Below are 15,611 nucleotides of genomic sequence, written 5' to 3'. Positions count from 1 at the left end.
TCCCACATGACCACTGTTAAATGATGACTTGATCCAAAAGAAGCATTAAAAAAGCCTGCTGGGACATATTTATTTATTTTTGGTGGTGTTTACTCGGCCTGTCTCAGACAATAAATAGAACTGGTCATACTTTAGTAACTATACTTCACACATTACACATGCAGATAACTTCATTAGACAAACAACAATAGAAGCAGTAGCCAGAATCAATCAGCAGTCAGAATAGACATGAAATCAGTACCGCATGGTCTGTTTGATGACGTTCAGATCCCAAATGGTGATGTTAACACTTACCATCTCCACTGAATAAAAACACAGTGAAAGTCATTCTATTTACTGGTTTTTCTTGCCCTGTCTCACCTAACCTATAATCAGTCTATAGGAAGGCTATTTTTATTCCTACTTGAAGCTAAGTCAAATAACATTGTTCTTCTAATTTCCATAGGATCCTCTTCTCCCCAGAGGCACCACATGAACCACATTTAGGATTAAATTCTAGATCATTCACTGCATCAACAGATCAAGAATAAGTCTCTAGCCAGAAAGCTTTATTGCAGGGGTCAATATAAACATATTCTGAGAAATGCTTGAGGCAACTCACTTGATGGTCACAAACACTTCAGAATCTATTTTACTGGTGTGATTTTGTTTGCTTAGCAAGGGAAAGAAAAGAAGTTTATTGTAAATTGTGAATCACATTCAAAAGACCTGATTTAAAAAAAATTACAAACAGAAGGATTAGACACTTCCAGAAGGATTCCACTCTTCCGACTGTGTCAACAAACATTGTACAATTCAAATAAAAAAGACAATCCATACAAGTTCACCAAGGCAGATGTGGGCAAGTTAATGTGAAACCATCTGTTACAAAAATGCAATCAAAGATGAATTACAAAAAAATAAAAAATTAAACTTTGGTCAGAAAAGTCTTACTATACAATGCCATATAAAGATATCTATTGGTTTGTTTGTTTAAGGGGAAACGAGGAAATACAACTGGTGTTTGGCCATCAGTGAGATACTCACAGAACCTGAATAAGGTCCAAGGTAATTCTAGATCTGGGCACATCAATGTTGAGCACCTGGACTTCCACTCTTTCTCCAGGGCCCAGTCCAAGGCTTCTTCTCTTCTTTGTTTTAGAAAGTTTTGCTTCTGTTACACTTCTTATGGGAATCAGACCTGATTTTCCCACTCCTATATCCACAAAAATCCCAAACAGAGTTGCATTCTCAACTTTGCCTGTAAGAACTGTTCCAACCTGCAGATCTTCCAAGCACATTATGCTTCTTTTGAAATCAGGTTTATTGAAATCTAGGAGGAAAGAGGAAAAAAAGTCTAGTTAACTAATTATGATTTGCATTCGTTGTATATTGATTCCAGAACAACATCAAGCCTTGAGGGAGGACATTTTAAAAAGCTGAAGATGCAGCCTGTTTTCAGTGAAAACACATCCTAGAATAAATAGTGTTCAGACAACAAGACAAGTCAGGAAAATTTTCTTAACATGACAACATTAGCACTACCCACGAGGACTGAGAATACACAGTGTTATTTTCCCCTTTGTGAGAGATGATGAGTATATTATCTTTGGTCCATGAATAAATGCCACAGTCACACACACTGAGAAGAAAGTAAGACTTGGGGAAAGGTACTGGAAGTTTTTCAGGGCTTAGATTCTCAAAACTGTTCAAGGAAGGGAGAAAATACACTAACTTTTGGTTAAATGTGGAAGAAATTCAAATGTTTTTTTCTCCTCATTTCTCACAAGCCCGGAATCAATCCCTCCTATCCCCAACTTTTACAGATTCTTGATTATGGTTCAGAAACCCAGATTAGCTAGAGTCTAACCTTCTTTCTATTTTTCAGTTTGCCTCATCAGAGATTTACTAACTTCTACTATTATTGCCTCCTGGCCAGGCATTCTGTTTAATGCTACAGATAAAAAGACAAAGACACTTAGATCTCTGTTCTCGAGTTCCTTCCAGGGCTCTTTCCTGGCACATCCCAGTGTACATTTCTCTGTTCACAAACACTGTCCCCTAGAAGGTGGGCATAAAGCATCCCAAGAATCATTATGGCTCTAGTTAAAACAAAACAATGACAAAAGTTTTATGAAGGAGAGAGTGAGAACTAACAGTTTAAGTGGGCTTGTAAATTATCTGAAGTCTCCATTTATCCATGCTCTTCTTGGCCCCCTTTCCTGGGATTACTGAATGTTGACTCTAATAACAAAGGACACATTCTAGGCTTGGATCTCCTCTAACTAAGGCCTCATTTTCCTCTCCCCCCAGCCCAGTTCCTTTCCCTCCACAGCTGTTGGCTTTATCCTGATTACTTGTTAGAGCTATCCTTTACATTTGTATTAACAACTGGTCACCACCACTTTCTTCCCCTTGCCCAGTCTAACCATTCTAAAACCAGGATCTTCCAAAAATTAAGCCTATTCCTGTAAACTCTAACCAACCCCTTTTAAAATCCTAAATCCCATTTTCCTTATTAAAAAAGAACATACTAAAATCGAAACTGATTGCATACAATTCCACCTGATGTTAAAATGGGGAATTCTAAGAGCAAAAAACCTGCTGTAATGTAATATCACACTGGGCAAAAGATGTACCAATTCAAAATGAAACTAAGTTGCTGATCAAGGGGGGGCGGTGGGGGTAAGATGGCCTCTGATGTCCTATAAGGCATTGTTTTTAATGCTTAGAAACTCTTTTCTCCCCCCCCCCCTTTTTTAAAGCATAAGTCCAGCTGCTGCACATTTCCCCAGGGGTTGTGATCAGCTGCTTGGTTTAATTTTGCATGGAATATCAGAGTCAGAAAGTTCTTAACATGTTCCTAAAGGCAGTCTAGGCCACTGAGAAATCAGAAAATCCTCCATATACCACGCAAACTTTTGGGGCTGGGAATATTGCCTAGTGGCAAGAGTGCTTGCCTTGTATGCATGAAGCCCTGGGTTCGATTCCCCAGCACCACATATATAGAAAATGGCCAGAAGTGGTGCTGTGGCTCAAGTGGTAGAGTGCTAGCCTTGAGCAAAAAGAAGCCAGGGACAGTGCTCAGGCCCTGAGTCCAAGGCCCAGGACTGGCCAAAACAAAAACAAAAACAACCAGCTACCACGCCAACTTTTAACACTTTGAGTACCAAATCTGTATATTCAGTCCTCGATTACCAGCCAGCTCCTGATGAATCCAACAACAGAAATTAGCTTGTAACCAAAGCATTAAGGAAAATGGAATTATGTCACTGAGAAAACAGAAGACAGGATGACTATGAGGAAAGGATAAGGCACTAAGGAAATATTTTTGCAAAAATGAAGAAAAGAGATATACATAACTACTGTAATGGAAACACCCCCAAATCCTGTCTATCCCCTCATTTACTTCCATCCCCTCATTTACCTCCCCCTTTGGGAACAAATACACTCAGTAGTAAAATGACAGGTCTTCAATATTTTGAAAATTATGATACTCTAGGACAAAGGTCAGTTCCAAAATTTGATTAAAGTTTGTCACACCGAGGAAAACTTCAATAACTGGAAAGCTTGAGTCCAGAGCTCAGGTCCACCTGTGTCTCTGCAAAATGAAAGGCACATTAGGTAAGGGCCCCTCCCTAGCTTGGTTAGTTAACAGATCATATGATCAGAGTGTTGATCTTTGCTATAAATCTACACTGTCACTGGGATTATCCATCAATCAACAACATGACAGAAAAACAAAGATGGAAAAGAAAATCAAATGTAGGATGGCTATAGCCAAGGTCTATTTGTCACTCTAGTACAGTGACGCTGGCGTACTACGCAATTCACCTCCAATTTCCCACCTCTTTACTCAGCATTCCTCCTGCTAGATCTATCCATGAATTTACACAAAATGAACTGGCCTTTCAAATGGAGATGGATTTGCTTGCTGAAACAGTCATTTGTGCAAAGGACTACCCTAGAGGTTGCTACATCCAAATTTTTAGCATGAATCTTACTGGGTGTTTGGTTTTCTCTACCTTTTTTTCTTTAAAAAAAAATTTATCGTTAAGGTAATGTACAAAGGGGTAACAGTTACACATGTAAGGTAGTGAGTACATTTCTTGAAAAAACTTATCTCCTCCCTCATTTTTCTCCCATCTTCCCTCCTCTCCAGTTCCCTTCCCCACAGAGTTGTCCAGTTACTTTCCAACATATTTATTTTTTATTTTATTTTTATTTTTGCCAGTCCTGGGGCTTGGGACTCAGGGCCTGAGCACTGTCCCTGGCTTCTTTTTGCTCAAGGCTACCACTCTACCTCTTGAGCCACAGCGCCACTTCTGGCCTTTTCTGTTTATGTGGTGCTGAGGAATCGAACCCAGGGTGGGCTTCATGCATGCTAGGCAAGCACTCTACTGCTAAGCCACCTTCCCAGCCCCCAACACATTGTCTTTTAAGTATCACTGTGGCATTGGTTCATATATAACCTAGACAAGAAGTGAAGGAATCGTACAATAGTGCTGAGTGTGTTTTAAGATTCTCAAACCTTTTCAAGGAAGCACATCCAACCACCTCAATATAGCCTAACTCCAAAATGAAAAGTCAAGCCTTATATGTATGATCATCAAAACTGGTCATGACATTCAAGTGTGCAGATTCACTTAAATTTCAGGGGTTCTTATTCAAACTTCCTTAGGAAGTAGGCCATTTGATACCTTAATTCTTTTTCACCGGGTCATTGCTCTCAACAACTATGGCTATTATACTTCCTTTACCCTCTCTACCTGTGCTGAAAGCTGAGAACACTTTTAATTAGAGGGAAAATCAACACACAGATATCATCTTATTTGTTGAATGTGGTCATTCACACAGAATCCAGAACTTGGAAGGCTGCTGTAATTTAGAAAGAAGATTCACTTTCTAGCCGTGAATAGGATGCTTTAGCTTGGGCTTCTAGCTCCTATGACACAAAAACAGACACAAAAACAGCGTATAGTCGAATCATGAAAAGTCTGTGCCTTCATGCATATTGCAGTACACACCTAATGCATTGAGCCCAGTGTAGGGAAAACAGTATACAAGGATTCTGGGAGACCTGGCTCCAACTCTGACTGTGGTTCCTAATAAACTGTATTGTCCTTTAAGAGATAGTTATTAATTTCAAATTTTTCATGTATAGAATAAGAAAAGCAGTTTTGCTTATGGCATAGAGTTGTTAGGAGGATCAAAGGTCATAGTGTGAGCTATACAAATGCTGGTGCGGTAATTCAAATTCAACTTACCTGTTCGAAAGTCAAAGCTTTCAGGCTGGCTGAGACCATCCATGATGACCTGTAAGGTCTGTGTTGATGTTTGCAATCGCTCTGCAGTTTTCTCTATTCCTTCCTTTTCAAGGGATGAATTAATTTTTTGTTTCATTTCAGGCTTTCCTATCTCATACAGTGTTCCTCCAATGAATGATAAAAATCTTTATTGGAAAGAAAAGCCCAACATTTATCAGTAATAACAAATTTTCCAAATTCCTTACATGGGTCATCATAAAATTCATTTGTCTTAGATCCACAAATCTTCATAATCAGTCTTTACTGTGGCTCTCTTACACGACTTGATGAGCTGTAAGAAATTATCTATCTTGGGGATATTTTTATAGGAATATTTTACAGTACAATGGCCATTATACATTAGAATTTTTATGCAAATAAGAAAATATAGGTTTATCTATATTCAACTCACGTTTCCTAAAATTTCAGTTAGGAAAGCATCTGAATTTAAATTACATAACAGATAAACAATTTATTGATGATACCAAAATCCAACGAAGTATCAAGTATCACAGCTTTTGACAAATGACTCTATTCACATGTCATATTAATGCTTTTTATTTCTGTGTGCCTGTCACAGCAGTGTTCCTTGTCAGTATACTGTCAGTCTAATGACTCAAATTCTACCATGTCTCACATAATGTAACTTATATTGAGAACACAGACTATTGAAAAAATGAAGTGAGGGGTGTAGCTGAATGGTAGAGCACTACTTAGAATTGGTGAGACCCTGGGTTCAATCAATATGGAAACAAACATACAAACAAATACAATAAAAACAAAAAGATATGTAAAAGAAAAATGAACTTTCCTCTAAAATGAAGTAAATAAGAACCGGGTAGTATTAAGATAAATATTATCTTTATTTACTTTATAGATCACAAAGCTGTATTATTTGCAAAATAAAATTGGCTGCCTTTTATGATTTATTTTTGCTGTGTTTATTACTTTCTTTGCTAGCACAGCTGTTTTCCTATTACTGAGCTTTGGTATTCAGAAGAGAAAAAAAAAAAAAAAAGAACCCACAACAAGTAAAGGATTACCATACATTTTTCTTCAATTTTAAGTGGATACTGGGATGTAGCTTACTTTCTTGACATAGCTTGGCTGGGTATTTTTCTACATCACTAAGCTCCATTTCCTATGATTAATGGCACTTTAAAAATGTCAACACAGTAATCAGAAAGATAGTGATACTAATGCCTTCAAATCCCTTCTTCTGAGGATGTCTTGAAGACAAGAAGAAATAAGGGAAGCTGCTGAAGGGTTGTCTATAATAAGAACTGGGATATATCCCACTTGGCAGGTCGCTGCATCATCACAAAAACACTCTTGTGATTACAAGTCTAGTTGTGTTGAGCCAGAAAAGTTCTGTTTGGTGATACTCCAATACTAATAATCTTGGATCTACTGGAGAAATGTCTCCCATCTTTTATTTAACTAGGATACTTCTTTGGGTCTAAGTGGGCAACCTTCTACATTACTTTTCTTTCTTTTTTCCTTCCTTCCTTCCTTCCTTCACCCCCCTCCTTCTCTCTCCTTCTCCCCTCCTCTCTTTTGTTGCTCATGGAGCCTGAATTTTGGGGCCCAGGCACTATCCCTGAGCTCTTTTGCTCAAGGCTAGCACTCTACTACTTTGAACCACAGCACCACTTCTGGTTTTCTGGTGGTTAATTGGAGATAATAGTCTCATAGACTTCCCTACCTGGGCTGGCTTTGCACTGCGATCCTCTGATTGCAGCCTCCTAAGTAACCTTCAACAATTCTATTGCCATATTTTCATTAAAAAAGACAGATTCTTAAACATCTAACCAATTCCCTTGAGAATCAATCTATTTTGGTTAATGATCTAAAAAAAGAAAAGCAAGAAGTAATGCTTAATTATTCTTGTTTGGGAATGAACATCCACTCAAACTGGAGGTCAGGGAGACACACATTCCAAGTAAAGTCTGTATCTACAGTTTCCACAGCACTCCAAGAGGCAGCTTGTATATGTAGTGCTGACTGATAGGCAGTACACAGGGCTCTGGTGACAGAGTCCAGCAGCTGGCCTTCTGATTGACAGGCCAGATGACACATGACAACCTCTGCCTGCAGCCAACTTCCTTACACAACTTTCTAAATAATTCATGCCCTGCTGAGCAAGCTTCCCAGATATTCACTATCTTAGCTTTAGTAGTCTGCAATTAGCTACTCGAACATCTTTCAAATCCTCAAGATTCTGGCTCACACCCATTTGTTAAAATGCCTGAAAGTGTGTTCAAGGGCTGTGAATCTATAACAGCATCTAACAATTAGTAAAGGTAATTAATGGCAGAAACTTCCCAAAGCACTGCACAACTCTTGGCCTTAGGAATACTAATGCTTAGCCAAGGGAAGGAGGGAGGGAGGGAAAGAGGAAGTAAATGGGGGTAGGAGGAAAGGAAAGAGAGACTAAAGTAATTTCCATATAAAGAATTCTACTTATAGTGGTTACAAATGCGAAGAGGAAAATTGGTCTGCTCAACCTAGGTACATATTTGGCATATCATTTTCATTCATTTCCTTCCTTCCTTCCTTCTTTCCTTCCTTCCTTCCCTTTCTTTCTTTCTTTCCTTCCTTCCTTCCTTCTTTCTTTCTTTCTTCCTTCCTTCCTTTCTTTTTCTTTCTTTCTCTCTCTCTTACACACACACACACACACACCCTAAGCGCAGTAGCAACTGAAATCAATAATAAAAAAAAACCCACCAAGTTTTCTCCTAGCTAATACTATTGATTAACTCAATTTTTAAATGACTAAGGAACAAAGTTAAGTGCTTTTTCATTTTGAAAACTTTCTTAAAGTTAACAAAAGGTCACAGAAAAAGAAAAGCAGCAAATAAAAAGGGAGCAGGACTATCAAAAGAACTGGGAATGGCATTGTAACTGACCCTAGTGACTAGATTTCAAATATATTCAAGCACAGAACATGAAGTAGTGCTTTATATTCACAAGCTGCTCAATAAGCGCCTTAAGTATTAAAAAAATTATTCCATGTATTCTACATTTTCATGTTAGCATTAAGAAGTAACACTCAATATAAAGTACTTCCTAGTTCAAAAGTACCAAATAAAATATACTTTAAGCAGCCTGGAACATAAAATGTAAGTGAGTCTGTACTGATATTTTCACTCAGTCATGATAATAATCCTAAAATAATGCATGGTGTCATCTGCAGGTATGACACCATATAGAGCAGGAAAACTGAAGTTCAAGGAGGATAACTTGCCCAAAGTCATATGGTGATTCCCACTCACTGGAGTTTCATGCCTTACACAAGGGATCTGTCACTGAATGTAACAATTCATGTGCTTTATTTGGTTATGAGAGAAGACACAATACTTTTAGTAATATTTTACCAACATAATTTGATGGCAGATCATTTTTAAAACCCTAAGATAGTTAATACTGAATAAATCCCAAAGTACTATATATCAGCTTTTAAACGAACAATTTCTTCCAAGGTCAGTCAATTATTAAAGTAATAGTCTCATTTTTCTCTACTGTCTCTGGAAGGCTTTTTCAGTTAGCTAATGGCTTCTGGTGGAGCTGCTGTTTTTATTTAATATGTAATTTCATCCATCTTACTTAAAGTAAGAAAGTAGCATAAATGCAACAAATAAGCACATCATGTTCTTTTAGCACACATCTGCACAAAGTTAAAGTACAGACCTTACAGGAGAGATAATGCTTCTTTTTTCAAACAGAAAGCTGTATAACCTATTACTGCTGATATTTTCAACAGAAACTTGGTACAAATGTAAGACTAAGAAGAATAAGAAAAGTCTTCCCAATTTTTTTTTTTACCCCAAAAGAAAAAGAAACACTCAACATTCATAAGACTTCAGACATAGCCATTCAGCTTCATGTAATCACTGCCAGCATGGAGATTTAGGAGTTGAGGGCTTGCTTCATTACATTAAAGCAACATGATACCCTGCAGCACACAGAAGAGCCATGGTGATGCAACACAATCACTTTAAAAACAACTTAATATTAGCATGTGCTTTGTGGGCAAAACACATGATTTACAACTCTACCAAGACTCATGCTACAAGGACAAAGTACTATTAACTATTTACCCCCTCTCCACATTTTCTGGATTTTCAGACTTGTTTCTCTTTGTCCATTAGCTATATCCAGTTTTTAAGTAATTTCACCAATAAGTAAAAAATTAGATGCAAGAGCATAATCATTTTGAAAATGAATAGGAACAGACAGGGCATGTGACAGCTGGTAACATGGGGAGATTTAATGATTTAAAAGGAGAGCCTATACTGTATCACCAGTCTTTTAACCTGTGATTAAGGAGTAAATGGTAAAGCACCAATAAAAAGTGTTGCTCTAAATGTGAAAGGGGTTACTCCAATACAAAAGCTATTCTATATATCTTCAAGTATATTGTTCCTAACATGAAAGATTAAATATGAATTGAATGTGGTAAAATAGAAGAGCCCACTGCTCCTCTGTTACCATCTATAGGGAGCTGGAGGCACATGGGTGAGTGTGCACAGCATGGATTCAGTGTGGCTTGCAAGCAGAGTCCAAGCTTTACCTCGTCTGCCATTTCAATGGTCCAGTGAGAATGTCACTTTAATCATCATTGGTGATTCTTTCAAATTCTTTTCCAATCTCCTAGTTTAACCATTGACCTGGGCTAGAATCTTTAAAAATCTGTGCTGTTGCAAAACTCACAGTAATTGCTAATTCAAGTAGAGTGTGTTTATGGAGGGGCCCATAACTACCTTCTGCACTATTATAGTGCAGAGTTAGTGAAATAATATCTAAGTGTTTCTCCCTAGCTTTTTAAACTGCAGAAATTTAAGAGCAAATAACACTTGGTAAGAATGTAGACTTGACTAGCCTTTAAAAACTACCATACTACACAAGCATTGAAAATATAACTCTTTCAAGGATGAGGAACAGACTTGTTCTGACCCTAACCTCAGAGTACAGTTTTTAGCTATGTGGGATGGGGTAGGAGGAGTTTAATGTCATTGTTTGCACCATTTTAAATTCTGTGGAACTTACTAAATGTCTACTTCTGTCTCAAGGGACAATTACACATGCTCAAAAACTGGATACTTACTGAGATGTATTAATTGCATGGAGGAGAACCTATCTTTAGAAAGCTGTTTTATTTTAAACTTTATATTCTTTAGCAATTTAGTGCAGTAAATTAACTTTGTTTTAAAAAGGGGCCAATAGGGCTGGGGATATGGCCTAGTGGCAAGAGTGCCTGCCTCGGATTCACGAGGCCCTGGGTTCGATTCCCCAGCACCACATATACAGAAAACGGCCAGAAGCGACGCTGTGGCTCAAGTGGCAGAGTGCTAGCCATGAGCGGGAAGAAGCCAGGGACACTGCTCAGGCCCTGAGTCCAAGGCCCAGGACTGGCCAAAAAAAAAAAGGGGGGGGGGGGCCAATAAAATGTCTTTATATAGAAAATTCTTCTAAAAGTTTAAGAGATATGCTGATTTTCTTTTTAGAAATAATAGTCAAAGACAATGCTGAAAGAGACTAAATTACTAAGATCAGTGAATTAATAACCCATGTCATAAGTAGCAATGATTATTACCTATTTTGGAACAACATGTTATGTGTTACATACTGTATAACGATCATAGCATAAACCATAATTTAGAGACCACATGAATGTGTGTGTATACACACACACACACACACACACACACACATATTCAAATGAGTATGAGTGAGAGTGGGGCTGGGAATATGGCCTAGTGGTAAAGTGCTTGCCTTGTATACTTGAAGCCCTGGGTTGGATTCCTCAGCACCACATATATAGAAAAAGCCAGAAGTGGCACTGTGGCTCAAGTGGCAGAGTGCTAGCCTTGAGCAAAAAGAAGCCAGGGACAGTAATGAAGCCCCTGGACTGGCAACAAAAACAAAACCAAACAAATGAGTATGAGTACATAAAAATGCTAGACTGGAGGTGTGGCTCAAGTGGTAAAGTACTAGCTATGAACAAGAAAGCCAAGCAAGAGCTCAAGGCCCTGAGTTCAAGCCCTGGTACAAGAGTAAATAAATTCAAAAGTAACGTTAAAAAAATCAGTTTTCTCACATGTGCAAAGACAACCTACCCACCCCACAAGAGAATCAGGGGAAAATGCACCACAGACTAACCCAGTTTCATCACCTTTCCAGTGAGCCTGGTTGTTTTTAAGCACACATTCCCTACCTCAAATGGTAATAGTTTGCTAAAATAAAACCTCTTCAAACAAATGTGCTGAAAAGCTGAAGCCAATTAAAAATTATTTAGAAAAGCATGCTTAATTTTATCCAATCAATATTTGTTTCCTGTGGAGGGGAACTCTATCAAAGATATCCCCAGAGCCTTTGCCTTGAATGAGCTTACAGTCTAATTTTAAGAACTGAGAAGGTAACTGGAATCAAATTCTCCAATTTTTTTATCTGCCCTTCTAAAGGCAAGATTTTACAGTCAGATAAACAGATAGCTCTCGATAAAGATGATCTCATTTAATTCTCTAAAAATTTTGTTGTGGATGTAGATTTGCAGAGAAAGGAATCAAAACTCAGAGAGATTAAGTGGCCAGCTCAAAGGCACACAGCTGATCACAGTGGCTAAGGTAAAACTACAATACATCATATCTTCATTTGCACTTCTCCCCATTTACTTTGGAGGATTTTTCAATGCAGACAGAAGATTTAGACCTCAGATAAAATTTGGCACCCAGGACCATTGCCTGGGAGCAATTTATTATTATTTTTAAACCAAATTTGAAGGAAAAAAACACTTTGGTTCTTTTTGAGTTACTAAATAACAGTCAGACAAAATTAAGTTAGTGGTTTCAAAGGCTGCAGACTGTATATAGTTCAAAAACTGTGTTTAGAATTAATATAATTTAATTTACTGCCTGTAAAGCCATAACGTGGACTAGTGCCTGTAAGTTTTTGAAAAAGAAGGGCAAATAAGACAGTAGTATTCAAATATACATATACATACACACACATACACACACACACAGGCTAGTGATAAAAGGGCTGAAATTAAACAGCTCTAGCATGATTAGGGAGCAAGCTTGTGCATTCAAGGTAAAGGGATTTCTTCTTCTGGAAACAACCATTTTTATCATGAATATCAACATGTCAAGGAATTCTCCTTTCAAGAAAACATGAAAATAAACTAGGTGTGGTGGTTCAAGTCTGTGTTTCTAGCAACTTGGAACACACAGATAAGAGGTGACGGTTTGAGGACAAATTGGGTAGAAAGAAAAAAGTTCATGAGATTCCATCTCAATCAATGAACCCAACAGATTTAGTTGTGTGTACCAGTCACCCCAGTGATACTGGGAGGCACAAATAGGAGGGCCACAGTCCAGGCCAGACATGATACAAGGCAAGACCCTATCCTGTAAATAATCAAGGCAAAAGGGGGACTAGTAGAATGACTCAAATGGAAGAGTACCTGCCTAGCAAGCATGAAGCCCTAAGTTCAAACCCCAGTACCAGCAAAGAGTTTTTTAAATGAAAAACCCTTACTATCTGCTATGTATGTATGGCAAGTCTCTCATTGTCCTCTGAACAGGTAGGCAAGTGAGGTCAAAGTCACTTGATTCTGGTGACACAGAATCACTGACAGGCTGAGATTCAAATCCATAGCTAGCTTGAGGACAGGAAGAGAGAATGAGATAATGGAAAGCTAAATCAATATTCTCCTGTGGGTCAGGCTCCAGACTGAGTGGTCTAAAGTTGAAGAACAGAAAGGAGAAGGGCAAATATTCTGGCAACAAGAGACTGAAGCAAACACAACTTTATGGCTGGCTGTCAATTCCCTCTTCTTTTCCCCTGGGCTCTAACAGGTTGCTCCAGATACACAAGCTGGGAGTCACCATTTCTTCCAATCTCAAGACCCATACCAGTATAAATCAGTAATATTAAAACGCCCCAAATTACATCCAGATCACATTACAAACAGCATTTTCCCCCATTGGGGACTGACTGCTGCAACTTTCCCCTTTTTCTTTTATGGATCAGTTTGACAGCTCCTTCTCAATCACATCAAAAATATAAGCAACTTCTCTGTCCTAGAGGCTAAGTATTCTACATATGTTAACTCATATAATCCCCATTTAACAGACAAGAAAACAGAAGTAGAGAGGCCAAATAACATTCTCAGGTCAAGTAGCAGGATTTGAACTTGGGCAGTCTGACACTGCACTGACTCCAGGCTAAGCCAGGGGACAGTTCGTGGTGTTTCAAGTCCTCGAATTTCCTAGTGTCCTCTGGGGGTTTCACGGAAAAATTTCCTGCGAGCTGTTGGTTGGAACTGTGAGACATCAGAAATGGCAACCAATCCTAAGAATACAAAAGGTTGATAGTGGGTGGATTCTCTTTCTACATTTTTTTCTTTTGGTGAGGGTACTTTTGAAAATATGATGAATGTTACTTTCTTTAGACTTAAAGTGTTAATATACCTGTGGTATGTTGTTAATTTTTGTAAAGGCAATCTAATATTATCTATTCATAGCTCTATTAGATATTGTTGTAGGACAATCGATACATACCCTACTTAAGTCAGCTGCTTGTCTAAAATCAGAAATGATTCTGTCTAAATACTGTCAAACTCATGAGGCAAGTCCAGAAAAATATTAAGCCTTTCAAATTTTCAAATAATCTCTTAGGTTTGTTCACCTAATTGTTATTTTATAGCATTTACAGTAGATTTTCTTTTCAAGCAAGGTCCCTAAGAAAGGTTTTGGGCATGGCTGGAGTTGGTGTAAAGAACAAAGCTGTGGTGAACTCTAGGTGTGGGGAGGTATGCTTGACATAATAATGTAAATGACTCATCCCTGTGACAAATTACAAATGATAAGTCAAATTATAAGCATTAAACCTGTGAATGCCATCCTCCTACTTTTGTTGCTGTTTGTTTAACTCCCTGAATCTATAAAGTTCTTGCTACTGCTGGGGTAGCAAGTTAGAGTTAGAGAGATAGTCATGAAATCTGTAAAGGGAATTCATAAAGAGGAGCTCAAGAATGCTATATTCTTGAAATGGAAGTAGAGAGCGACAGAGATGGGTATAAGCTCTCCCACAAAGGCCATTTGTTACTATTTGGCAAGACCTCCAGAAGGCCTCATCCGACTTTAATGCATTTTAGCCAATGAGCACCAATTAAAATTCATTTATACATTGTGAGTATTGGTTGGACTATTAATACTTTTGGTCTTAAAAACATGACATGAATTATAGTATATTAAATATAAACATCATTTGGTTTTCATACAAAAGTTTCTCTCTTCCTTAGGAAAGATTTTGCCAAGTTTATGTGATTATTCCTGGCCTGGCCTGAATTTAAAACTTACAGCTATTTTCTTTAAATATACTTTTCGGCACTGATTATAAGGGTTAGAAACAGTCATATCATCAACATGGGAAATACCACAGTCTTAACATTCCAGTAAAGTACTGATATAAATCATTCCTTGATATACATTTACCTAGTTGACTACAATGGCCCTGCACACTATAGCCCGGCTATACAACCACTTCTGGAAACCAGTCTTTAAGAAATTTTCCCTAATGGCCAAAATGGGAAGAACAGATACCAGCTAATGCTTTGTCAATGTAAGTGCTGAGTGACAGTATTGACATTAAATTTCCTGGCATTTTTCAAGTTAAATCAAGAGCCTAACAACTTTCAAGCTTAACTATCTGGAGTGAATCAAATTCTTAAACAGCAGATTCTTTGGGAGAGGGCGAGGTCTTACTGTGACACAAATCAGCACAATCTGTGGCACAAAGCATTGCCTCCTGGCACCTTCCTTACGCAAGAGAAAGGCAAAAATCTGAACCATGCACTGGCTCTCTGGATCAACCAAAATGGCAGAACAAAAAGAGAAGGTAATTGGGGATGGGGAATTGTAACTGTACATAGGCTGTTTCTGAGCCTAACTCGCTTGATAACCTAGCAACAATTTCCTAGTATTCACCATAATTAAATTAGCCACAGGTGGACACACTGAGATACTTTTTGATGATGAGGATGAGGATGATGTTGATGATAATAATAATAACAATAATAAACAAAACAAAGAATTTTATTTTCTGTGAACTCTTTGAGAGCCTGGCACTGAACATAATAATCTGTGAAGACAAGTATGTATTTCAGCTAGAAATCTAAAGGTCCTGAAATCCTCCCAATCCACAAGGGATTCTGAAAGAAGTATTGACTCAACATGTGTGTATGCACAGGTACTCCAGGAAAGGACAATCTAGATGATCTATCAACAAGTTTGCTTCCACAACTGTACTGAAGCAAACATT

General features: G+C 38.0%; 1 protein-coding gene across 3 annotated transcripts in view; it reads right to left on the bottom strand.

Annotated features, from left to right (window-relative positions):
* Nucleotides 1-531: 531 nt before the first annotated feature.
* The window catches only part of Srbd1 (S1 RNA binding domain 1), a 180,671-nt gene continuing 165,591 nt past the window's right edge, over nt 532-15,611 (bottom strand). For all 3 annotated transcript variants that reach the window (XM_048353000.1, XM_048352999.1, XM_048353001.1), the window contains exons 20-21: nt 5,247-5,431; nt 532-1,312 (exon numbers count right to left, since the gene is read on the bottom strand). In XM_048353000.1, the coding sequence (XP_048208957.1) occupies nt 1,023-1,312; nt 5,247-5,431 (475 nt within the window). In that variant the 3' untranslated portion in view covers nt 532-1,022. The remainder of the gene's footprint in view (nt 1,313-5,246; nt 5,432-15,611) is intronic.

The sequence above is a fragment of the Perognathus longimembris genome, chromosome 8 (genome assembly GCF_023159225.1).
Source record: "Perognathus longimembris pacificus isolate PPM17 chromosome 8, ASM2315922v1, whole genome shotgun sequence".
Taxonomy (NCBI): domain Eukaryota; kingdom Metazoa; phylum Chordata; class Mammalia; order Rodentia; family Heteromyidae; genus Perognathus; species Perognathus longimembris.
The sequence above is the reverse complement of the archived record's forward strand: the minus strand, read 5'-3'. Positions and strand labels throughout refer to the sequence as shown.